The sequence below is a fragment of the Oryx dammah genome, unplaced genomic scaffold (assembly GCF_014754425.2).
Source record: "Oryx dammah isolate SB20612 unplaced genomic scaffold, SCBI_Odam_1.1 HiC_scaffold_11050, whole genome shotgun sequence".
Lineage (NCBI taxonomy): Eukaryota > Metazoa > Chordata > Mammalia > Artiodactyla > Bovidae > Oryx > Oryx dammah.
Window position 1 is genome coordinate 1,916,689 of NW_024080444.1, and position 25,444 is coordinate 1,942,132.

Here is a 25,444-nt window from a genome sequence, read left to right on the forward strand (position 1 = left end):
AGCCCCAGCAATCCAGAGACAGGATCTCTGTCATTAACAGCGACATGCTTTCCCTAACTGATCAAACAAATTACTTCTCTCCTTCAGAGAAAGAATGTCATGGAATAAAATAAATATCAAAGTCATTCACCATCATTCCTAATCTGTATACTTTGCTGTGCCTGCTTTTTGTTTTATTTTGTTTTTAATTATGTTTTTAATTAATTCAATTTTTAAAAGACACCTCACCTTTTAGAACAACCCAGGAGCTGAGTCTTCAGTTTCTCGAGTTCTAGAAAAGTTGCTCCCCTTTATGAACAACCCATCTTTCAACTCACAGAAACCTCAATTAATAATCATTTTGCTCTCAAGATGACTCTGGGGGACATTTACTCAGACAGTGTGACTGTCACCACAGTTGTTGGAACTGAAGGTATATCCACAGATGAACTTTTCTCCCTTGTTTATTTTCCACGTGGGGTGTTTCATTTAAAACAAATCCATTGTACATCCCCAGGCCCTAAATGTAGGCTGTGTTATGGATATCCTTTGAAACTTCTCTCTGATTTTCTCCAGGAAGGAGGGGAGGTAAAAGCTTGACTGAAAAGGAAAAAAAAAATTATAAGAAACAGAATAAAAACCATATTTTTAACAGAAGGATTTTTGAAAGCCTTGGAAAATGTTGTGTTCACTCACATAAGGCCCCACTGTTTTAAACATATTTTACTATAATTTTTCCTTCAAAATTCTGACATGCGAAGTTGAACAGGGCTCTTTCAGTGTACAACCCCGGGATATGGAGAAATAGAAAGAACAGTATTCCAACTAGTGCATGCTCAGTGGGGATCATAATATCGCATAATTGCTTGAAATCCACAGGCTGATCCAATGTCATCTTCAGAAATATGCAAGTTTCCCTTTGTTTTCTGAACTAGAGATATTTTCTTGCTTTAGGGCTTAACCCTTCAGCTCCCACCCCTAATTACTGAAACATGATGAGAAGTGAACATACAGCTGCCCTTCCAAAACCTACTCCAAATGTTCTGTAAGATTCTCCCAAATCTGCCAGCTTTTCTTCTAACAGAAACACACAATATGTGTTTAATTTTATCAGTGAACCTCAAGTGTTCCTTTTCACCCATTTCCTTTCCTACCTGTTTCTAAATACACACACACGCACACACACACACTCACTCACTTACACACACACAGTCCTAAAATTTCCACAAGAAACTCTGCAAGAACAAAGAGTTGCTATTTCGGAGCATGTAATGACATGTTTAAAAGTTCATCAACTTCCTCCTTAAAAGAAAAAAAAAACCTGGCAATGAGTCTAAAATAATAATTCAGAAAGATTTAGAGGAAAAAACCCTTAAGACCTCTTCTTCTATAACATTATGTAAATCATAAATATACCCTGGTCTGGAAGTGATTACAAGCTATGAGACCAAAGGTACTCCAGCAGACACTGCTGACAATAGGCTCTGTTCTCTCATCACCGTATAAGAGGATTTGGGAAGGTAAGTTCTCGTAAGGACGAATAAGAGTTTCATGTCATTAGGAAGAATTCCCGTGTATGTGTTCCAAATATTAACCCTAAGTCCTGGGCCATAACTGATTGATAAACTCAGTGCAGAAGCGTGTCAAGGTGAAGGACTCTGGATGCTCCCAGCATTCACTCACTCTTCTCCAGTTCTGCCTTTTCTTCTCAGTTGTCATTGTCCCTGACCTTCCAAACAGGATCCCTGGAATGAAGAGGAGGAAGCACTATATAAACAGTTCATTCTAGAAGCGTGAGTCATTCCTACCTCAGCTCCCCCATTGCCTATCGAAGGAATACCCATTCAGATCTAAGCTTCTCAATTGCTTTTAGAAATCATTTCTTTGTTTCGTTTTTTCCCCATACTTTTACCCCGAGGACAAAAGTTTAACTTTTTTCACTCTTCTTAAAGCATTGCAATACTCAGTTTGGTTATTCAGTTAACAGAACATCAAGAATTGTATTTTGCTTGATCGTATAGCATTAGAAGCTAAGGCCAGCCAACTCGAAGGGACTCTGCAATGCCATTTTATAATTAAGCAGAGCACCCGCTGGACCGCATGTTCTAACAGATGTTTCCTGGCCCCAGGTACTAAGCCAGCACATAGTAAAACTGCCCAGAGCCTCTCCCTGAGCCAAGATGGGTCAGTGTCTGGAACGACTCCTGTCTAGTGTCTCTCACTGTAATTAGAGAATGAGGCTAGCTTTTGGTCATTAATTCCATTTGAAAAATAGCCATGGCTAAATTGAGAAAAGAAAGAACATCAGAGTACTTTTAAAATTGAAAAGCCCAATAAGAAAATGGAGATAATTTATTGGTGATTTGTTATTTCAAATAGTGTTTTAGACCTTATATAAACTCTGTACAATGATTTGCAAAATTCTTCAAGATGTTTTGCAAAATTTTCACTCCATTTATAAAATGGATAAAATTAGAGGTTCCTTATGCTTAGGCTGGAAAAGAGTTTGTAGATTGGTTAGTACCAGGAAATCAAACTCATATGCTGTAGCGGCCAGTTGGTAAATGAACAAGTCAATCAAGGGCAAGAAAAACCATTCTGCCTTTTTAAAAAAATCTAGTTTTCTTTCATTTACTTGTTTTCAATAAGAGACATGGGTACAGGAATATATCTATCAAAGAAAACAACAGATCAAGCAGAGCTTAAATTCAGGAGATGTGCTCCTGCAGTCAGCAAAGTCCTTATACTGTATTCGGCATCTGGAGACTGCTCTCAGCCTCTCAGCCCACTCAGTGATGCCACCCTTGCCCTTGCCCCAGGAGCTCTTGAGCCTCCCCCAACAGTCAAGCAGCTAGGGAGAACAGGGCATCCCTGGGATGTTGTACCTAGCACAGAGGTAATCCACTCTAATGGGTGAGTCCCATGCCTTAGTAGTTAAATGTTTTTAATATCACTCTGAGTACAAGTGCATGGACAAACAAAAACCAGTATTTTGCCTCTGTGTAGAGCAGACTAAAGGTCAGTAGAAACTGATGAAGTCATGGGGCCCCATGCCATGTTAAAGGGCTCAGGGGGTCCGCTAGTACAAAATGAGTAGAAATCTGGGACCCCTGTGGCCAGATCTGATTTCTTTAGAGAAAATATAAACCTACATTCTTATATGGAATCTCCCAATTAAATGTCACCTCATTCAAACACTATAAGGGTTAAACAACACACTTCTGTGGTCCAAGTCTGGCCTAGGTGCTCCACATTTGCAACCTCGAGTTTTAAGTGACTTGCCCAACTATCACTCAAGTGACTCTAGATATAGGCTACAACTAGAACCTAGAGTCTCTGACTCCTTATCCAGTGAGACCCGACTTGCGTTTCAATGATCCTATAAACCACTGAATAACTTTCAAGAGGAATTTATAGACTATATACCCTAAGAAGCAGGAACTTTGATATTTTTAGTATTATGGTTCTTTACACTAGCGTTTTCTCCTACAACAGAAAAGAAAAACTCATTTACAAAGTTGACATACAGAGGAGGAAAAGATAAAGGTTTCAGCGATTATAGGCAATCTATAACTTCAAGAAAATGTTGGTTCTCTGGCAGGTTGGAAAGGACTGAGGAAAATTTGTTTTAAACAAAGAGATGGATAGAACTCTAAGAAAGGTTTTAAAACATTTAAAACCTCCTATGTTGAAGGTGGCCCATAGCAGGGTAGGAAAGCCTTCAAGTCGAAAGAAACATATTAGGAGTGATCTGGCTTTAATGGATTTCTATTTCATATGATCCTGAGGCCAATCTGTCCTTGTCATAGCTGTTCTTTACCTCTGCTATTAAGCAACGTTGTGCCTGGAGGGAGGTTAAGTATTCATAAAGTAGATTTGTTCATGGATGTGTGTGTGTTAGTCACTCAGTCATGTCTGACTCTTTTTGACCCCATGGACTATAGCCCACCAGGCTCCTCTGTCCATGGGATTGTCCAGGCAAGAATAGTGGAGTGAGTTGTCATTTCCTTCTCTAGGGGATCTTCCCAGCAGAAGGATCGAACCCAGGTCTCCTACATTGCAGGCAGATTCTTGACCATCTAAGCCACCAGGGAATCCCTGGTGTTCATGGATTAACTGACGTATGTTGAGTATGTACCATGTCCAAGACCAAAATCTCAAATATCTGACTCATCTTCCTTTTACCACTTATGTTGTTATCATTATTTAGTTGCTCAGTCGTGTCTGACTCTTTGGCAGCCCTGTGGATATAGCCTACCAGGCTCCTCTGTCCATGGGATTTCCCAGGCAAGAATATTGGAGTGGGTTGCCATTTCCTTCTCCAAAGGATCTTCCCAACCCACGGATCAAACCTGTGTCTCCTGCACATTTCCTGCATTGCAGGTGAATTCTCTACTGGCTGAGCCACCAGGGAAGCCCAATTACACTATTAATCATTTATTAAAACAAACAAACAATGTGGTCTTTTCCCTTAAACAGAAAAAAAATAAAACCTTAACTAGCCTTATGTTGGGATAAAGCTTACATCAATGAATTAAGTAGTCCTTGCCCTTAAGTTTCCATGGATCATTAATACATAAAGAACTAACTTTAATAAAAATGTTGGAAGCGTTTTGTTGAATGCAAAGGAAAATTAATTTTCCTTGAGTCAACTGGGAGATGTGAAAAGAGCCTCACCCTGGATGTGATATTGGGTTGAGCCTTAAGGAATGAGCAGGAGTTTTCAAGGCCAAAAGGGAGAGGAAGGTCGTTCTGGGCAGAGGAAGCAGTTGGAAGAAAGGCAGTCCCACGGTGTGTTCAGCATTTGCGGAAGAGCAAGTGGTTCAGGAGAGCTAAAGCCAAGGACACATGAGAAGAATGGCAGGAAAATCTGACTGGGCTCAGTTTTAAATAAGATAATTACACAGGAGTGAGTATAACCTCTTAAGCTGAAGGTGAGGGGCACTGCCCAAGGTTTTAGAGATGGAGAGTGTCTGATCTGTTCTAAGTTAGAGAAAGATCGTCTTGCCTTCAAAAGGCTGGTGAGTGAAAGTACTGAGAGTAAGAAAGTCAATTTGGAAGCTGTCCAAACGCTTCAAGCAAAAGATGGTGACGTGCATTCAGCCCTCTGTATCCAGAGATTATATTTGAAATACGAAATTCCATAAAGTTTCAAAATGCAAATCTTGAATTTGCCAGCAACAATTTACACAGCTTTACTTTGTATTTACAACTATTTATATAACATTTACATTTTATTAGGTATAAGTAATCTAGAGACGATCTAAAGTATATGTAAGGATTTGTGTAGGTTATATGCAAATACTATGTCATTTTATATAAAGGTCTTGAGCATCCATGGAGCTTGGTATTCTGGCAGAGGCCAGGGGCTGCAACCAATCCCCTACAGGTACGGAGGGACCTCTGAACTGAATTAGACTGTAGCAGCTGAGATGAAAAGGGAAAGCCAGATCTGAAAATACCTTTTTTGAGGTAGAAACAATAGAACTTGGTGACCAGTTGAGTAAGGAAAATAGGAGGGTTAAAGATTGAATCTAAAATCTTGAGTGCCTGGGTGGAAGAACATGTCATCTACCAAAACAAAAGGGAAAGCAGGGTTTCTGGAGGGTAAATTTTGGAGAAGGAAGAGGGGCAGCTGGTAGATGAGCTCTGGCTTGGAGATGTTAAGGCTGAAGTGTCTCTTGTAGATTCTAGTAGGTGAAATGGGACTCAAGGGACTCAAGCAAAAAATACAAACCATGATCTTGACCCATGTAGAAATGCTCTGGAAATAACCTTTAAATGATATGAATGGAAACTATTGGGTTAGCTAAAAAGTTCGTTTGGGTTTTTCTGTAACATCTTATGGAAAAACCTGAATGAAATTTTTGGCCAGCCTAGCACACACTGAGAACCCTAAAGGATGGCAATTAAATAATTTGAAAACTAGTAGTAAACAAAGGTACGAAGCAGCACTTCAATCAGCTTCCGTGTCCTTTTTTATACAATAAAACTGGGAAATTATTAAAAGAGCACCAGCCTTGGAATTATGCAGACATAGGTCTGAATACTAATCATGCTATTTACTAGATGTTTGACTTTGGACAAGTTATTATGCAATCCCTGTTAGCAAGACATTTAGGTGTTTTGAGGCAGATGCTGTTCTATGGACTGGAAATACAAAGATAAATAAAGGCCCTCAGAAAGCTTAAGTTTCCTTTTCTATAAAATGAGAAGAATATAAGGAGTACATTTCAAGCAGGCTTCCCAGGTGGCTCAATGGTAAAGAATCTGCCTGCCAAAGGAGGACACATGAGTTCCATCCCTGGGTTGGGAAGATCCCTTGGAGGAGGAAATGGCAACCCACTCCAGTTTTCTTGCCTGGGAAATCCCATAGACAGAGAAGCCTGGTGGGGCTACAAGTTCCTGGAGTTGCTTAAGAGTCAGACACAACTTAGCAACTAAATCAACAACAGCAAAATATTCCAAGCACCGAGCACAGCCTAGAGAGTACTAAGACCTGTCACCTTACTATGTGCCAAGTACTTGCTATTCATCGGCTCATTTAATTCTTACATCAAAACTATGCGACAGACATTAATGTTGGTCCATTATACAGTTGGGAAACCTGAGCTTAGGTATGTCTTAGTTTCATAGGGACCATATTAAGAGTCTGATTCCCAAAATGCTGCACTTCATCTTCTTTCCTTTGCCAAAACCAAATGAGTAGGTGTAGCCAAGAATCAGAGAAGGCAATGGCAATCCACTCCAGTACTCTTGCCTGGAAAATCCCATAGACGGAGGAGCCTGGTGGGCTGCAGTCCATGGGGTCTCGAAAAGTCGGACACGACTGAGCGACTTCACTTTCACTTTTCACTTTCATGCATTGGAGAAGGAACTGGCAATCCACTCCAGTGTTCTTGCCCGGAGAATCCCAAGGATGGGGGAGCCTGGTGGGCTGCAGTCCATGGGGTCGCACAGAGTCGGACACGACTGAAGCGACTTAGCAGCAGCAGCAGCAGCCAAGAATACCTTCTCTATCTCTCTCTCATGTGTGTTTGTGTGTTTGTGTGTACGCATGTACACTTAGCCATGTCTGACTCTTCATGACCCCATGTACTGTACCCCGCCAGGCTCCTCTATCCATGGGATTCTCCAGGCAAGAATACTGGAGTGGGTTGACATTTCCTTCTCCAAAAGGGTCTTCCCAACCCAGGGACCACACTCATATCTCTTGTCTTCTGCATTGGCAGGCAGTTTCTTTACCACTGAGCCACCTGGGAAGCCCCACCTTCTCTCTCAGTTCCCTGAAAATATGAGTAATTGAACTAGAAGTTATCATCCAAGGAAGTACCAATTAAGTTGAGATAAATGTTTCATATTAACAGGAGGATAATCAAAATTCAAGCTAGTCAAGATAGTGCTGGTATGAATTTCTTTAAATGATATTCAGAATAACTGAACTAAAGATGATTCCCTACAAATGCTCTTCATCAGTTTGTAGATGGCCAAGGTTACATAGTCACACATGGTGGTCCTGGCTGCTGCTACAATCTCTTTCCTACTGCAAATCATTTTTGGAAGTAAATGGAGAAAGAAATGTAGTGAGTCAATAATTTAATATTAAAAGTATTTTGGAAGTAATTTTCACTGTTAAATAATGAAATACAACTGCTTAATAGTCATTCTGGAGTGAGAATCTTCATTCTATGACCTTTTAATGTCTTCCGTTTTGCTATCACTCTTAAATCTTCATTCTCATTACCATCACACTGGCTTGGTTTAGGCTTTCTTCATTTCCCTCCTGGATAGCACTCAACCCCTTGAGCTCTCTCTGTGGAACATGCTATCACAATTGCGCCAAATCTTTATCCTGTTCAGTAGTTCCCTTTCTCCTAAAAAGCCTACCCACATTCATGCATGAATACAGGTTGCTTACAACATTTTGACCTTCATTCCCATTGAACAGAACATCTTAGGTCCCACAGGTAGCATGCTATTTCACACCTCTGGTCCTTGGCAGTTGGTAGCCTCTCTGTATGACATGCCTTACCCCAAGTTTATCTGATAAACTCCAACTCATCTTTAAACACATAGCTCAAGAGTCATCTCCTCTGAGAAAGCCATCATTACCTTTCTATGTTCTGGTCTTTATATCCCATATGATTCTGTTTATTAAGAAATCTGTCACACTAAATGACTTATATTTGTTTACATGTTTATTTCTCCAAGTAAATGCTAAGCTCTGGAAAGAATGTATATCATCCCCTACATTTTTGAATCTCCATACAGGAGAACCCCAGCATATACAGTAGGGGCTCAGTAAATAGAACCGATTCCAGTTGTCATTATCATGGTCATCATTCTATGGTTAGTGGATGCCCACAGGAGTGTAACTTGGTAGGTGTTACATTCAGTGTTTAGAGAGGTTGATGGAAAGATAGCCAAACTCCTTGCTGTTTCTGATGAAAAGAAACGGGGGTCTCTCTAAAATAGGAAGGAAAGAAGAAAAGCTAGAGGAGCCTGAAATGTGTTCATTTTGTCACTTTCGGATGCCAGAGTTTGGGATTTTAGTGCAGGCCAAGCCACTTATCTTAGAAGGTTTTGACAAATTTTCTGGGAAAAAATAAAAGAAATGAATAAAACGAAAACCTGTGGTCAGAAGGTTACAGAAAGGAATGGCACACATTTCTGCTGGGGAATAGGAAGTGGTCTTGTCTCCCGCAGCAGGGCTGTCTAATAAATCTGGAGAGTTTTATTGACTTCATAGGCGCAAAAATAACCACCCGGAGAAGACATCGGGTTTCACTTATTTTTTTGGAAAGTAATTTTTCACAGACGCGAGGTTAAAAGAAAGTGGTTGCACGGGCTTCGGCTGTGGTGGTGTGTCTTCTGGTATGCGTAATGCAACTGGATCTCAGTTCTGGGACGATGCCCAGTTTCAGAGGTCTAAAAACCTCTGCTGAAAACCATGAGGACAGAGTGTTGCCAAAGTTTTATGTATGCAACTGTAGATCGGTTGTCTTAGTGCAAGGAGAGACTTTGATCAAGAGCGTCTGGAGGGAGGGGTTTCATTAAATGCTGTTTTCAACCCTTAATTCTACAGCTTTTATGTCTGCTTGTTCCTAAGTCTAGCACAGACCCCAAATGGCCCTGACACAGAGAAGCCCCTCCCCAAACCCACGTCTGGCTCTCCCACAACAGCAGTGAGGGGCATGGAAGGCGTTCTTGGGTAGAAAAGACACACAGTTTGGAAGGTTTTCCTCTTTACTCCCTGGATTTCAGTCTTGTGTTGGACCATTCAAAGAGGAAAACATTCTCCCCCTCTAGCCTCATGTCTGTGATTCATTAGGAAAACTTCCCCTACACAAAGACAAGCTTTCCTAAGAAAATGCTTGATAAGACTGTACATTTGTTGACTGAGTTCTTCCTTTTAAAAACATCTGGCCAAGAAGGGAAACTTCAGCCAAACTTAGAAGGTTTAAGTGTCCCTTTCTGAACTCCTTTCTATTGTCCTCATAGTCATGGAAGAAATGGCAACTTGGTAATATTTTTAACCAACCTTCATGATCATTTCTTACGGTGAACCTGCAGGGGCCTTCTCCCACAAGGCAAGTAAAACCATTTTTTCCATACATTGGTATTTCTTCTATGAATCAATAGGAATGCAGATAGAGGAGGTGTGATCTTAGCTGGTTGGTTTGTGAGTGAAACCACCTGGTGTGTGGGAGGCCAATCATTCTCAGCGCCTCCAGCAGTCTCCATGAAAGTGGACCGGCGTCTTAGAGTAGGATCATTGGATTAGAACTTGGGAAATAAAATTTAACACTACTCCATCTGAAAGAGTGACCTTGTTCGAAAGACTAACAAATAAATGGGTGGTTTCAAACTGTATGTTTTAGTAGCAGAATCCATTTTCAAAGGACAATCATACATAATAAATTGGTAAACATTTATTGAGTCTTTGGGATGTGCAGGGCACTGGGCTGGCCCAGGGATCAAACCCAAGTCTCCTGCATTGCAGGCAAATTCTTTACTGTCTAAGCCACCAGGGAAGCCTTTTACATGCATCAGTTCAGTTCAGTTGCTCAGTCGTGTCTGACTCTTTGCAACCCCATGAATCGCAGCACGCCAGGCCTCCCTGTCCATCACCAACTCCTGGAGTTCACTCAGACTCACGTCCATCGAGTCAGTGATGCCATCCAGCCATCTCATCCTCGGTCGTCCCCTTTTCCTCCTGCCCCCAATCCCTCCCAGCATCAGAGTCTTTTCCAATGAGTCAACTCTTCACATGAGGTGGCCAAAGTACTGGAGTTTCAGCTTCAGCATCATTTCTTCCAAAGAAATCCCAGGGCTGATTTCCTTCAGAATGGACTGGTTGGATCTCCTTGCAGTCCAAGGGACTCTCAAGAGTCTTCTCCAACACCACAGTTCAAAAGCATCAATTCTTTGGCGCTCAGCCTTCTTCACAGTCCAACTCTCACATCCATACATGACCACATGCATAGTATTATTTAATTTAAAATTCACTACTCTTAACATGCTCTGCTCTCATGTCTATTTTATAGATGAGGAAAGGAAGGGATTGGCTTGCTCCAGATAACATGCTGTATAACCAACCATATGAAGCAGATCGAAGTGAGGCTCCTGTGGAATTAGGGTTAGAATACCATGAACCTTTAAGACCTTCCACCTTACTCCTCTGTCAACTTGTGTCTCCTGGAAGCAACATCAAGGCTTTGTAGAGCTAGAGTTTCAAAATCTGTTGACTGGATAAATCCTGAAGTTTCTTCCCAGTCTAGTGCCCCGTGGTCCTAATTCTGGACACATAAACCATAGTAATCCTCAGAATGAGCTCCTTTAGACTGGATGTTGGTAAACGGAGCTCTTCTTAAATGGGCTGAGTCAGAGTCACTTATCACATACCTTTAAAGAATAGATTCTTCAAATGACTTTGCTCCACTAAACACTGGGGTGAATTTCAGGAATTGTGCAGAGGTAAGTATTCTGATACTACAAGATTAAATGTGCTGTTTACATGAAAACAGTACTGTCCAAGTCAAGACCGCTCTTTATATTTCTTTCATGATTAAGTTATTAAGTATTATAGAACTAACACATTTGCTTATATATTCACTGTGAATCATCTCTAATCCAGCTAGGCACAAGGATCAGGTGTTAGAATTTTTGCTTCTCATCTTAGCTAGATGTCTGTCTGGGTATTGGCTCACTGAGAGCAGAGGGCTCATCAAGGAAAGGGGGAGACTTTTGATGTCTTTGTTAGCGGTTCACAAAGGGAGAAAACTCCACAGGCTGAATCTCTTAACTCCTAACTCACATCAGACATCCCTAAATTGCCCGATTTTAGTGTTGCTAAGGGTAGGGGGGGGAGGCTCCTCCTTACAGTGTAGTTTGGGGTGTAAATTGGTATAAAATTATTGGAGGGCAATTTGGCAATAGCTATTAAAAATGAAGTGCTCATACCCTTTGACCTGATAATAATTCACCCTCTGGGAATTCATCATAGAGAAATACTCCTACAACTGCTCAAAGATGTAAGTGTAAAATGATGTTTGCAAGAATCTGTGTTACAGGGAAAACTGGAAAGGGCCCAAATGTGCATTAATAGGCAATTGGTTAAGGAAAGTTTGGTTCAGCTGCACAGTACAATACCATGGAGCCATTAAAAAGAAGATTAAAAGGAAGATCACTCTTTGCAGACTGGCAGGGAAATATGTCTAAGACATATTGCTAGGTGGAAAATAGCATGCTTCAAAGTTGAGAATATAATCCCAGTTTTGTAAAATAATAAATAAAATGTTAATATATGCCTTGAAAAAAATGTTAACTGGTTTTCTCAGCTGTGTGGGATTAGGAAAGATTTTCACTTTCTGTGCTATATATTACAATGTTTCAAGTTATTTATGGATGTATATTATATACATGCTGTTACTTTTGTAATCAGAAAAAAAAGTAAATGTTTCTGTGGCTTGGTCTCTTGAGCCAAGAGAGCCTGTTGAGAAAGTGTGGAAGCCTAGTCCACATCCTTCAACTTGAACAGAAAACAAAACTTAGCTGATGTTGGAACAGTGATGCAGCTTAACCAAAAGGAGGACCACGCATGGAAAATCTTCTGGCCTTTAGAGTCTGTAAGCCATTGCAATAATTAGCCCACAGTGGAGGGTTATTTCACCAAGGAGCTAAAGAGAATAAGCTTAAATGGCAGTCGGATTTTGAACCACTGCTGTGGCTGAGAGGACAACTGAGGACCCGAGGCTCAAACCAAGAGGCCTCAGGGTCAGTAGTGACTTGCCAGAGGTAAAGAATAGCCATAGACAATGAAGAGGACTTTGTGTTTAATTTTCACACTCATATCAAGTGAAGATTTGATGCTATTTGTAAGGACAGGGGAAGGGTCTACAGCTTATTGATTAAGGGGACTCAACAAAAAGAATGCAAAATTACAAATACAAAATTAAGTACAGGGCTTTGGAGGGGGTGCGCCCTGAGAAAGAGAGATACCCTGGTGGGTCAGTTAGTAAAGAATCCACCCCCAATGCAGGTGACCCAGGTTCAAGACCCTGGATCAGGAAGATCCCCTAGAGGAGGAAATGACAATCCATTCCAGTATCCCTGCCTGGAAAATTCCATGGCCAGAGGAGCCTGGAGGGCTACAGTGCAGGAATTGGACACAACTTAGCGACTGAATCACCACCACCTGAGAAAGAGGGACCCTTAAGCTATTCTTCACCAGTTCCTCAGCAATTGGGTCTGCTCTGGCTTAGAGTTTTTAAACTAAGGTAACATGAAGAGTGATACATCCTTCCTTTTCTTTAAGAATTATCCTACCAGACAAGTATTTCCACTTCATACCTGGTGAAAGCCTAGAGGTGGCACCTGAGCCCTGGGAGACTGTGCTCCCAGGTTTTTGGTATATTTGCGTTTCTGGGGATGTATAAGCCCTGGAGAAGCTCTGTTTGTTGACTGTGGCAGATACCCAGTTCTTGATGCTCATAAAACTGTGGCAGTCAGAGTTGGAAAAGACCTATTAGGTCATCAATTTAGACTCATGTCCAAGGCAGGATGATTCCCTATTGTGGTTGGTCCAAGCCTTCCTCCAGGCAGTTTGGAAATATCTCGAGGGCCTAACTCTTCTGAAGGCTGTTCCTCTCTTCTGGTTCCTGGGAAAACGCTGAGGCATTTGGTGGGGGGCGGGGGCGGGGGAAAGCATTTTAGAGCCACACAACTACTTAATTATATCATTCACCTAGATTCCTATCGATGTTTTCCACAGGAAGAAAACAATTCCGTGTAAAGAAACTCTCGTATCTCTGGCATAAAGTTGCCATCAGGGAACAAATCACTGATTTTTTCGGGTTCCTTGTATTTCAACTTTGGTGGTGAGTTTCTTTTTAGCTTTAGGAAAAGAGCAAACTTGTTTGAATTCTCCATAGCCAGGGTTATCAAGAATGAGTAATATTTAATTATTTAGCAGCTTTCTAAACACTTATTTTGAGACTGTTTACTTCTGTTTTTGCTCAACTTGATGTGTTCCCAATTTTTATTTTAGGCTTCCAGGGGGCTATAAAAATGGGGACTCTGAAAGCTACAGTTTTAATTTCCCCATGGTTCCTTGTAATTCTAAGTTGATAATGAACCTAATCACCTCCAAAATTTTGGTAGCTATTTTTTTTTAATGTATTTTATGGAAGTATAGTTGATTCACAACATTGTGTTAATTTCTGCTGTACAGCAAGGTGATTCAGATGACACACATCCACCCACACATTCTTTTTCATATTCTTGTCCATTATGGTTTATCACAGAGTATTGAATATAGTTCCCTGAGTATACAGTAGGATCTTGTTTATCCATTCTATAAATAGCAGTTTGTGTCTACTAACCCCCAAATCCCAACCTATCTCTCCCCATTAGTGGCTACATTTTTGTACAGAAGGAGAATTATCCTAGAAGAGTGGGCTAGAATTGTTATTGACTGATTAATGTATATGTCCTCAGTACAATCTCTTATTCCTTATGTGGTTGTTGGTTTTTGTGGGTTTTTTGACTTGAAAATACTCAAAGTCTCTTTTTTATAAGTAATGCTACTAGCAAATATAAAATACTCAGAATAATGTATTAGTTGGATACTTGCATTTGGAAGTTTATTGTCTTTTTAAATCGACACAAGCAGGCATTTGTTTATTGATGCTAGTGACATCAGTATTAGAACTTTTATCAACATGCAACATTCACCAACCTTTTTTTCTTAGAATTCCTAAAGATGGGCTCCCAGTTAATCAGCTATTAAAAAACTATCTGTTGAAGCTGAGTTAAACTTAGCTGAGTTTAATTAAATTTTAAAAGTTGACTGGGAATTCATCCAAAATGCACTCATCAAAAGACAAAGGTATTTGAAAGTAGAGGTAAGAGATAGGATTATGGGGGAAAATTAATTTTAAACCTCTTGAACTGGAAAAATGGTTTAGTGATAGAAAAGCTGAAGATAAAAATTTTACTTTAAAAACAGTTCAGTACTGTATATCTGTCCCTAGGATTTTCTGTGGCACGCTCCTTTCAGAAATGTGCTTGCCCACATTACAAAATTACTAAGGATAATGCAAAGTGAAAATTGCTGAAATGTACAAAATTACCAAAGGTACAACATCATTTGGAAATAACTATATTTTCCCAACCTAAAAACTCCAAAAGATTTTTTAATGATCTGTGAATGTACTTAAATGTAATCTCATAAACAAGTTAAAGTATTTTAGCTGTGCATTAAACAAATTCTCTTTAGGAAGAATAATGAAATTACATGAATTTAGCACTGTCTGGAAAAATATGGACTATAAAATGGAAAGTTAATCCTGCTGGTAATCTCATTAATGTGGGTTACACTGAACTCCTTACAGGCAAATAAATTGTTAGCTCTTACATAGATGGATATCTGTCCTGAGTAGAATGTTTGAGACATGTTTGGCTCAGTAATTATCAGTGGAACAAATAAGCATGCTTTGTTCAGATAGATCTCAGATTGTTCACTGTTTGACATACAGTTATGTTTGATTTAAATAATAGCTAATGAAATGACAGTAATTTTATGTATTTACAATCCTATCTGTGCTCTGAAAATTAACATGTCTATATTGGTCAAGCCAACTCGTTAGAAAAGATCCTGATGCTGGGAAAGATTGAGGGCAGGAAGAGAAGGGGTCAACAGAGGATGAGATGGTTGGATGACATCATTGACTCAATGGACATGAGTTTGAGCAAACTCTGAGAGATAGTGAGGAACAGGGAAGCCTGGAATGCTGCAGTCCATGGGGTCACAAAGAATCAGACACAACTGAGTAACTGAACAACAACTGGTTAAGAACTTGGTTTAGAAAGAAAAGAAATTAATTTGTTCATAGAATTTTAAAAATTCAATAGTAGAATAGATTCAGCTTCTCAAATAACATTGTCTGGATTCTGACTCTCTTCTTTCTGTTTCTGCATCCCGATTTTACCACTTTCTATGCTGTTCTCCTTCTTTGGCAAATATTCTGGCAAAGACTGAGCCACTTAGCAACTTTTAGTAGGAGTATATTTCTTTTACAATAGGAGCTGACCTCCCATTGTCTTAGCATGGGTTACATGCCCATCACTGAACCATATAATAGTGCTGCAGTGGTTTGATGGTACCTTAGCTTCCTGTGGCAGCCAGAAGAAATTACCACAAACTGGGTGGCTTAAAAAAGAGGAGTTTACTTTCTCATTTTTGGAGGTCAGTAATCAGAGGTCAAAGCGTCTGCCTCCAATGCGGGAGACCTGGGTTCGATCCCTGGAATGGGAAGACCCCAGGAGAAGGAAAGAGTCGGACATGACTGAGGGACTTCACTTACTTAATCCAAAATCATGGAGAAGGCGATGGCACCCCACTGCAGTACTCTTGCCTGGCAAATCCCATGGATAGAGGAGCCTGGTGGGCTGCAGTCCATGGAGTCTCAAAGAGTCGGACACAACTGAGTGACTTCACTTACACTTTTCACTTTCATGCATTGGAGAAGGAAATGGTAACCCACTCCAGTGTTCTTGCCTGGAGAATCCCAGGGATGGGGGAGCCTGGTGGGCTGCCGTCTCTGGGGTCACACAGAGTCGGACACGACTGAAGCGACTTAGCAGCAGCAGCAGTCCAAAATCAAGATGTCATCAGGTCTGTTCTCCCTTCAGAGATTCTAGTAGAGATTCTGTTTCTTATCTCTTCCAGCTTCTGGGAGCTCCAGGTTTCCTTGGCTTGTAGCAGCTTTACTCAGATCTCTGCTTCAGTGACCATTTTGCCTCCTCTTCAGATCTGTGTATCTCCTCTGTGCTTTTGCGTTCATCTCCCTCCAAGTAAGAACACACTTGATTATATTTAGTGCCTTGTGGGATCATCCAGGATGATCTCATGTCAAGAACCTTAATTTCCCCTGCGGAGTCCTACTCCAAATAAGATCATATTCACAACTTCCTGGGACTGAGATGTGGACATAACTGCTGCCGGGACACCATTCAGCCCACTCTAGCTGGTAAATGTTTACCAATCTCCGTGACAAAAAAGGAAAACCCTTATATACAATATTTGCCTACCTCTGTGGTGTAAATATTGCCACCACGTCCACTTTCGAGCTGTCAACTGGAAGTCACTGAACTTGGGGTTGGGAAAAGATGCACAGTAGCAGAGTACTCTATCGGACTTCCACCATCCAGATTCAGTAGATGTAAAAAGCCTTAAGAGCATAGATAATAGGGTAATGAATGCAAATAATTAGAAATTAGTGAGTTTTGAGGACCTATTCACTTCGTTTTAAATATAATTTATTAATTATATATTCATAGACTTTAATTTTCAGTGGTGATGATGTTTAACAACTGGCTCACAAAATTCCTGAAAATTTATCGGTGGGTTCAGAAGAGCTGATGTGATTCAGCACCAGTACCACTGGGTAGAATCTGCTACCTGATCAGGTCGGAGTCATAAAGCCTAAAACATAGGGTCAGCAACATGCAAACCACCCAGACTGCAAATGAGGTTGGTGGTTCCTTAAGAGAACGCTGGGGTGCTATTAGTTAAGAAAGAGAAAATAATATGGAAAAGACAAAAAAGACAAAGCCACTTCCCATCATTGTTTACAGAGATATTAATGATTTCAGGCTTAGAAAAAAAATTTAGCAGTTTGAAACTTACAGGTATTGTGGCTACGTGTAGTTCTTCAAATCAGTCTCTCTACCTGAGATAAAAATCAGTTTTCACATTCTCTCTTTTCTTGGTTCATACAATCTGTTTTTAAGCCTAGACATATCTATCCCAAGGCTTCCCTGCTGGCTCAGATGGTAAAGAATCCACCTGCAATGCAGGAGACCTGGCTTCAATCCCTGGGTTGGGAAGATCCCCTGGATTTTCTACCCACTCCAATATTCTTGCCTGGAGAATCCCATGGACAGAGAAGCCTGGTGGGCTACAGTCCATGGGGAGGCAGACAGTCAGACATGACTAGGCAACTCACACTTTCATATCTATCCCAAGGCAATAAACCAGAAAAAGACATAAACCAATGGTCTTTTCTAGAGTATCTTTTAAAAAAGTTTTTTTAAACCTTTATTGAGATACAATTTATACATCATGCAATTTACCCATTTAAAGTGTGAAATTCACTGTTTTCTGGTATATTCTCAGAGTTGTTCAACCTTCACCACAATTAATTGTAGAACATTTCCATCACTCCCCCACCAAAAACTCTGAGCCACTCAACTATCATCTTCCAATGCCTGCACTCTGACCTATTCCCCTCGGTGACCACTAGTTATTTTCTTCTCTCTAGATTTGCCTCGTCTAAGAATTTCATACGACTGGAATCATATAATAATTGTTCCTTTGTGACTGGCTTTTTCAATTAACATAATGTTTTAAAGGCTCATCCATGTTTTAATATGTGTCAATATTTCATTCCTTCTTATTGCCAAATGGTATTCCATTGTAAGGATAAACCACAAGTTGTTTAGCCATTCATTTAGTTGGTGGCTGTCTGAACTGTTTCTCCTTTTTGCCTATTACGAATAATGCTGCTGTGAACATTTGTGGACAAGTTTTCATGTGGACATAATTTTCATCTGTCTTTAACTTAAAAGTGGCCTTTTAAGTTAAAAATTTTTAGTGAGGTTTCTTATATTCCACATGCTGAAGGGAACTACCATTTAGGAATGAAATCAGAAAGGCCACATACCGAATTCCAGTTCTCTTAGATTTTGGGTCACTACCTCAACCCCTTAAGAATCCTGGGACTGGTTCAGTCCAGAGGAGGACTCTGCTCACCAACTCCAGGATGGAGGAAGGCGCTGTTTGTCAGAAGAATGTAGGAGGTGACTTTGGGCAAATCACCGAGTAGGTTTGATAGAATTTCCTCTCACACGCAAGGCCTGGCCTTGCCCACAGGAGGCTCATAATCATTAGTCCATCACAATGCCATTTGGGCACTCTCCATAAGCCAAGTATAAAGAATAATAAAAATAAAATCTTAGTCTCTGACCTGGAAATAAGAGTCATGGGGTTTGGGACACTTGCAGAAAAGAGGGAAATTTTTAGCTTCTCTGATAGAGGCCAGTAGAGAGCTTCATTTTCTCCCATGAGTGATGGGAGGAGTTCTTTCCAGTTCTGTCTTGCAGACCTGGGATGGAGGGAAAAAAAAAAAAAAAACCTTCATATTAATTTATACAGCAGCTTTCTTCCAAAAAATTCAGAGTGTCTCAAACAGTCTTTCACTCATTCCCCTGAGGGAGTTTGCATAAATGTGCATATGAAATTATTTCTTTTAAAATTTACACTCTCCAGTTAGCCAGTCCTGGGCAGAAATAGAACTGGAGAAGCAGACCTCCTGACTGAACATTCCACTATAATATTTTCAGTGAGCTTCTATAAATCAGTGCAGAGCCTTAAAAACAGGATCTCTCCATAATATGCCGGGACTCTGCTCCCTGATGACTGACGTTCATTTCCACAGGGGCAAAATTTTCCCTTCCGAATGAGACTCAACGGGCATGGCGTGCACCACGACCCTCAGGAACCTCATTCACTTACCGTCGAGGGCTTAGGCCCACCTTGAACCAGGCAGCCCAGATTCCCTCTCGCAGCTCAGCCCTCCTAACCCAGCTGGAAACCTCTCAAGAATCTTGAGACTGGCTCAGCCCAAAGGAGAAAGTCCTGCTCCCCAGTTGTGGGCAGAAAGCTGTGGTCGTCCCTCTCCTTCTGCCACCGTCGTGTCTCCATGTTGCTTGTCCAGGGAGCTGCACTGCCCCTCAGAGTCATGGGGGTCACAGTGAGGCACATACTCCGTTTGTTTCCCAGAGCCCAGCCAGGTGCCTGGAAGCAAGGCTCTCGGAGAGCTTCCAGCATCAGGCATACACAGGGCCAGCCCAGCTCTCCACCCTAAACCAAACATTAATTCCTCCTGTTGGACCTCTTCTCAACATATTCTTATTTTGAGGTTCTGATCACCCATCCCTGAAAAAAAAAAAAAAGTTGTGTTGTTGTTATTGATGTTGTTAGAGTTACACTAGCTCATGTATTTAGAATCTCAGGGAATCACACCTGGGGAGTATCTATGTGCACTGTTCTTCCCACCCGCAGAAACCTCTGGGCTTCACAAATTCCTTCACAGGGACACTGGGGGAATGGGAAGTCATAATCTATTTAGCAACAAAAAGTTTAAACTTGTGTCCCATGCTGCATGCAGCCTCAGACATATTTTGTTTCAGCCCCTACACTCTTAATTAACCATGTTTAAATTTTATTTAAACTTCATGTTTGGACTGGTTCCACAGTTTGTGGGGTCTGGTGCAATGTGAAAATGCAAACCCCTTGTTCAACGTTGAATAATTTCACGTGACACCAAGCACCGAGACCCTTCTGAGTACCAGTCTCATGGGACTACACAGATTGCTTGTCTGTGAAGCCATCAGCCCTGCTGCCAACATTTAAAGAGCAAAAGACTCTTAACCTCTCTCAAAAACTAGAAAAATTTGGTGCGCTAGTGTTTGTTCCCCAAATGGAACACAAAATTGGCTGGTGCTGAGAAGCCGCTTGCATTACTTCGCTAGGGCTACTGTGACAAAGTCCACAGACTGAGTGACTTCAATGACAGAAGTTTATCTTCTCACAGTTCTCAGGGCTACACAGCTGAGATCAAGGTGTCAGCAGGATGGCTCTTCTAAGGCCTCAATCTTGAGGTTTCCTTCTCAGTGATGAGCACCCCCTCCCTATATCTTCACAGGGTCTTCCCTTTGTACTTGTCTGCGTCCTAATCTCCTCTGCTTATACAGACACCAGTCACCTTGGATGGGAGCCCATCCTACTGACCTTTTAACTGAATAACATTTTTAAAGGTTCTGTCTCCAAATACAGTCAGATTCTGAGGTACTGGGAGTTAGAGCTTCAACATATAAAATTGTGGAGGGAACCCAACACAGTTCAGTCCAGTATCCAGTTGTTCCGGCTTCCTTGGTGGCTCAGACGGTAAAGACTCCACCTGCAATGCAGGAGACCCAGGTCTGATCCCTGGATTGAGAAGATCTCTGGAAGAGGGAATGCCTACCCTCTCCAGTATTCTGGAGAATCCCCTGGACAGAGGAGCCTGGCAGGCTACAGTCCACAGGATTTGCAAAGAGTCGGACACAACTGAGTGACTAACACTTTCATTTTCACACTTTCCCTTTAGGGAACTGAAGGCACAGTGCTCCAGGTCAAAGCACCAGCCCTGTGCTCAGCAGCTGCCATCCTCCGTGTTGTGTGGGCTCTGTTTTCGTCCCATTTCCTCTCAGAGAGGCAGCCACGCTCCTCCCGGGAAGCATATGGGCTAATTACACTATCCACCCTGACTACATACTCCCTGAAGCTCTGCCTACTAAGGTCGCTACTCAAGTGATCCTTGAAAGCAACATAATCAGTTTCTTAAACACGAAAACAAAACATGTACCCATTCTGTCATAAGACTTCAAGTGCAGAGCAAAAAGAATTGCCCTGGGGGTACAACTGACTACTCAGAGACTCGATCTGCAGGTTTTAGGAGAGGAAACTCACAGCCACCACAAACCTCTTCCTGGGGCTGATCCCACCGAGCACCACCTGACCATACAAGGGATGGCTCAACATGTCAGTGGGAACCCACCTCTACAGCTCCTTGGAGGCGGCACACTCCCAAACAGGCCTTTGTACCTATTTGCTGAAATGTTAGCCAGATTATAGCTGAAAATTCTGCTAATTCTGGGGAAGTTTTTGGTCTTGTGCCTGGAACTATTGAAACATACATTCACACCTACCACATGTAACACTTAGCAGCATAATTTCCAGCACAACACTTTCATACTTTATTTTTAAAAGAAACAGAGCAGAGACTAAAGACCTGCACTCTGCAGCTTTTTGCAGGAGGCTCCACAAAAGGTGGAGAGGATGGCTTCTGCGATGAAGGGAGGGTTGTTTTGCATTTTTAAGGGAAAGGAGCCACACAAACCTTTGTTCAGAATCAGGGAACTCAGGATGCTGAAACCTAACATTTGCACCTGCACATAAATAGAAAATAGTAATAATAATAATAATGTGCAAGGCTCTGGCAAAAGAGCAATGATTATCTCATAAATCCCAGCGAAAGTATTTTAAAACATCTTACTGTAGCCCCTTTTGTGTTAAAACTGAAAAAGGGAGGTTCTTAAAATTTTAAAGACTCTCCTCAGACCAGCTCTGCGCTAAATGCCGATCTTTTCTCCCAGCCAGGGCAGTTCCCACCCCACTAGGTTACTTCTAAACAGGCATTGTCCTGCCGGCCTAAATTGCATGCCAGAATTACAAAACCCGCTCACTTTACACCAACGTCTCTATTTAGACTGCAGAGTTGAGAAAGCAAAGGCTATTTCAACTTCAACTCCCTTAGCAAACAGAAGAAAAGGCATCTGACCCGCCGACTTTTCCAGCTGGTCCTTGGGTCTGGTCGCCGGTCTCCGCCGCAGCGCGCGGGCGCCGACCGCCAGTCTGCCACCAGGGGGCGCAGCATCCTTTGTCCTGACACAGGCATTGAAAGCAGGCTATGCAGCTGGCTGGGTCTCCCCGAAAATCTGACTTTCACTCCTTTCATGGTTTCTCTCTGGAACCAACCCACTCCCCGGGCCGCTTCATTCATTTTAAAACCGTTTCTTCTTCCCTGATGCTCACAGTCTCCCTCCATCTCATCTCAGATCTGGGCATGTTACTGGACTCTGGGCAAGTTTCTAAAAGGGCTTTTCAGAGGCACCAGCCCAACCCCAGCTGCTCTTCCTCTGCAAAGCTTAGGAGACCCGGGCCCCAGCTTATCATTTGCTGTCACTTGGAGGCCCCTCAGTTGAGGATGTTTCTAAAGATTCTTCCAGAATGAAGGAGCCTCAAAGACAAGACTAGCTTCCTGGAAGAATTATTACATTCATTCTCTAATAGCCCTCCCCTTCCTCTCAAGAAATAATAACAAACAAATGAAATGACCCCCCCCCTCCCCGCAACAACCCTGCAGTATTCAGCTTCACCACCCCTCCTGCCCCTGAACAATCTCAGGTCACCTTTTGCAGGTAGACACCTACCCATGGGGACCAGCTGAAGCATCCTTTCAGCCACACCTCTTACCACTCCACTGTGCACCCCAAGCAAGGCAACTGCCTCCTCCTACCCTCGACAGCTTGGCTGTATCTATTCTCCAGTAGAAAGAAATCCACCCAGATACCAGAGACTCAGTGTTGTCATCTTTCAGGGATTAAAAAAACAGCCGTTTCTACTTTAAAACACACTCGTAGCCCTGCCCCTACATACAGACAGAACACAGACAAAATGCAAACCCTTAGATCCCTAAAAATCCACTGTTCTGCAGGAGTAGGGCACAGAGTTCCTATCCAGGCCTTTGAAAGGCAGCTGCTCTATTTACATGGAAAGATTTCAAGTTTACAGTGTTTTCCCTGCCTCTCATTTTAGCCTCAGAACAACTCTCAGAGACAGGCAACAAAGTCTCAAGCCCAAGACATCTGCTCCAGTCCTGGAGCTAGTACAGGGAAGGGGCAGCACTCAGGTGACCGGGGTCTGAGGAGAGCTGTGGGTCCAATTGCTGTCACAGATGAGCTGCAGGTTATCTGCACTGAGAGAGCCATGGTTTGGTCTCCTGAAAAAGTCTAGCGTGAGTAAGTGCCTAGATGGGGCAGGAAGAGAGGAAAGGAAGGGGTGATATTAGCTCTAACGTGACCCTTCTTTCTATCTCTGGCTTTCTTCACTTCCATTTTCTCCCCACTCACCTTAGCTAATGCAGAAGGGTGGAAGTGCTGAGCCTGGGGACAGATAGCCCCAGCCAGTCCACCTAATGTGAGCTGGCTTCTCCTTCTTCATAAAGTAATGATAAGGTCTGTCCGATATGGAAGAGAGTCACTAAAGGACGAAAAAGGTCAGTGGTATTCTGGACAGGGGGGAAGAGCAGAGTGGGAGACTTTTACTTTCATTTTATGCCCCTTTATATTTTGATTTATGCATATTATTACTTTCATAATTTGATTTTAAAATTTTTATTGGGGCTAATGATGCTCTTCAGAACTGCTGTAGTGATGACTTACGTAAAGTGTCTGGCATGCACGTGGTCTGGCACGGAGTTGATGCTTCCTGAACAGTAGTTTACTTTAGCAATCACAAGACCCTCAAAACTGAGCAAATGGACTGCAAAATCAAGAATCTCAGAGTATAATGCAGACTCTGCTCTCAGCTTACTGTGTCCTCTTAGGAAGTCAACTACCTTCTCTGAGCCTTTGTTTCCTCATCTGTAAAATTATAAGGTGCAGGCCAGTTGATTTGAAAAACTATGGGGAGGACAGAGCAGGACTCACCTCCCCCTCCAAAGTGACCAAGGCACCTTTTAAAACTCAGCTACACGCTTTGCAAAGGAGGTCTCTTAAGCTTGAGTTCATCAGAGACCCTTCCTAAAAGTTGTCAACTAAGGTTGGCGGAAAGGGCCAGACACAGCTGAACAAGTTTCAAAATAATACAGGAATTAAATTAGGAAACAAAAATACATCAACACTCTGGGAAGGCCATCAACTTAAGGGGGGAGGGAGGTGGAAAAAGATAGTTTCGGCTCTTCTTTGGGTGCAGTTGGCACCATGATGATTTCCTGACAAAAGAGTTGTCATTGATTGGCAAAGGGGATGAAATTCAAGGCCCAGCCAGGGTTAGCCCCAGTCCAGTCTCCTAGGCTGAGAGTTTTATGTGGGCGAAGGGCTGGCCTTGGAGAGACTAGACCCTCCCCTTAACACAACCATAAGGAGAGCTGCCCAGGAGAATTGGACAAAAACACCTCTGAGGTTTCTTCCAACATTACCTGAACCACCACCACTATCACCACCCCAACAAAAGTGGGGAGACTGGCTCATAGAAGGCAGAGATGCTCAGACAATAACACTTCAGCAGCTTGACTGGGGAGACCTTTTCTGGGGTAACCCAGCTCCTGAGAAGCCAATGGAGGCTTGTTTCTGGAACACGCATGGATTCACTTCCCACCCTGCTCGAAATCAAATTTTTCCTTATAGTCTCCTTTGCCAGCGCTGGGCCTTTGGGGAGAGGATGGCAGGTAGTCTGATGGGTAGGAAGGTTGAGACTCCTTTCACCCTGTGGTCTTCTTCCTATTTAAAGCAGCACCGCCTGTCACAGCAGCCTCTTGCCAATATTGCAGGCAGGAATATTTTTCTGACATTGTAAGGGGGGTGTTCAGAGCATATGGGAGGCCCTTTCCCAAGGCCATTGCAGGGTAGAAATTGGTTTCATCCGTTCCCCAGGAGGAATCTTCAGCCTCCCCCCGCCCCCACTCTGGAGGTCAGACTCAAAAAATATCTATATTTCTATTTTTTTCAAAAAGAAAAGTGGAATTTTTTTTTTTTTTTGGTATCTCTGAATTATCTGACCAAGCCTGTTACAATGACATCTCCTCCCAAAGCCCATGTTGTCACTGCCTAAAGAGAAGGCAGTGTTTTCTGTTCTTGTGGGATCTGAAATAACGGTACCAAAGTATGGGGGCACTTGAAAGACCCCTCCCTTTTTTTATGAGGCTAGCAATCTGAGAGAGGGGAAGGGGTGGGGGAAGGAGGTTCCTGTAGAGAGGCATCCGCAGGTAGCAGCAGCTCTGCCTGATTTCCAGAGAAAAACTAAGTAAATACAAACTGCTCCATCAATCATCACGCTTTGACAAACCTATATTCCTCGAACTTCAGTGTCTTTCAGAGAAATACCTTCTGTTGTACATTACAAGTCAATTTCAACGGCAGTTCTGAATGTCTGGCCACTTGTTAAAATGCTTTCTGCGCTTGCTTTTCTGTGTAGTTCTTTTCTGTGCCCGTTTGTATCTCTAATAAGCAGCATTGTTTATTATCCTTGGGTCCGTGCCCCTGGGACTGAACTGAAATAGAACAGGAGTTCCGAGTT

At 42.2% G+C, this 25,444-nt stretch overlaps 1 protein-coding gene across 11 annotated transcripts in view; it reads right to left on the reverse strand.

The window, feature by feature from the left end:
• Positions 1-425: 425 nt before the first annotated feature.
• Positions 426-25,444, reverse strand: part of LOC120860244 — a 60,918-nt gene continuing 35,899 nt past the window's right edge. For 3 of the 11 annotated variants that reach the window (XR_005720279.1, XM_040236046.1, XM_040236047.1), the window contains exons 2-5: positions 18,510-18,647; positions 16,573-16,712; positions 1,663-1,724; positions 426-579 (exon numbers count right to left, since the gene is read on the reverse strand). Coding sequence is in view for 3 of the 11 variants with exons in the window: in XM_040236046.1 (XP_040091980.1) it covers positions 469-579; positions 1,663-1,724; positions 16,573-16,712; positions 18,510-18,647 (451 nt within the window). In the remaining 8 variants the exon portion in view is untranslated. Of the gene's footprint in view, positions 1,725-14,097; positions 16,330-16,572; positions 16,713-17,170; positions 17,330-18,509; positions 18,648-25,444 lie in introns of those variants that run through there. The other 8 variants (XR_005720281.1, XR_005720282.1, XR_005720284.1 and 5 more) reach the window with 6 other exon arrangements.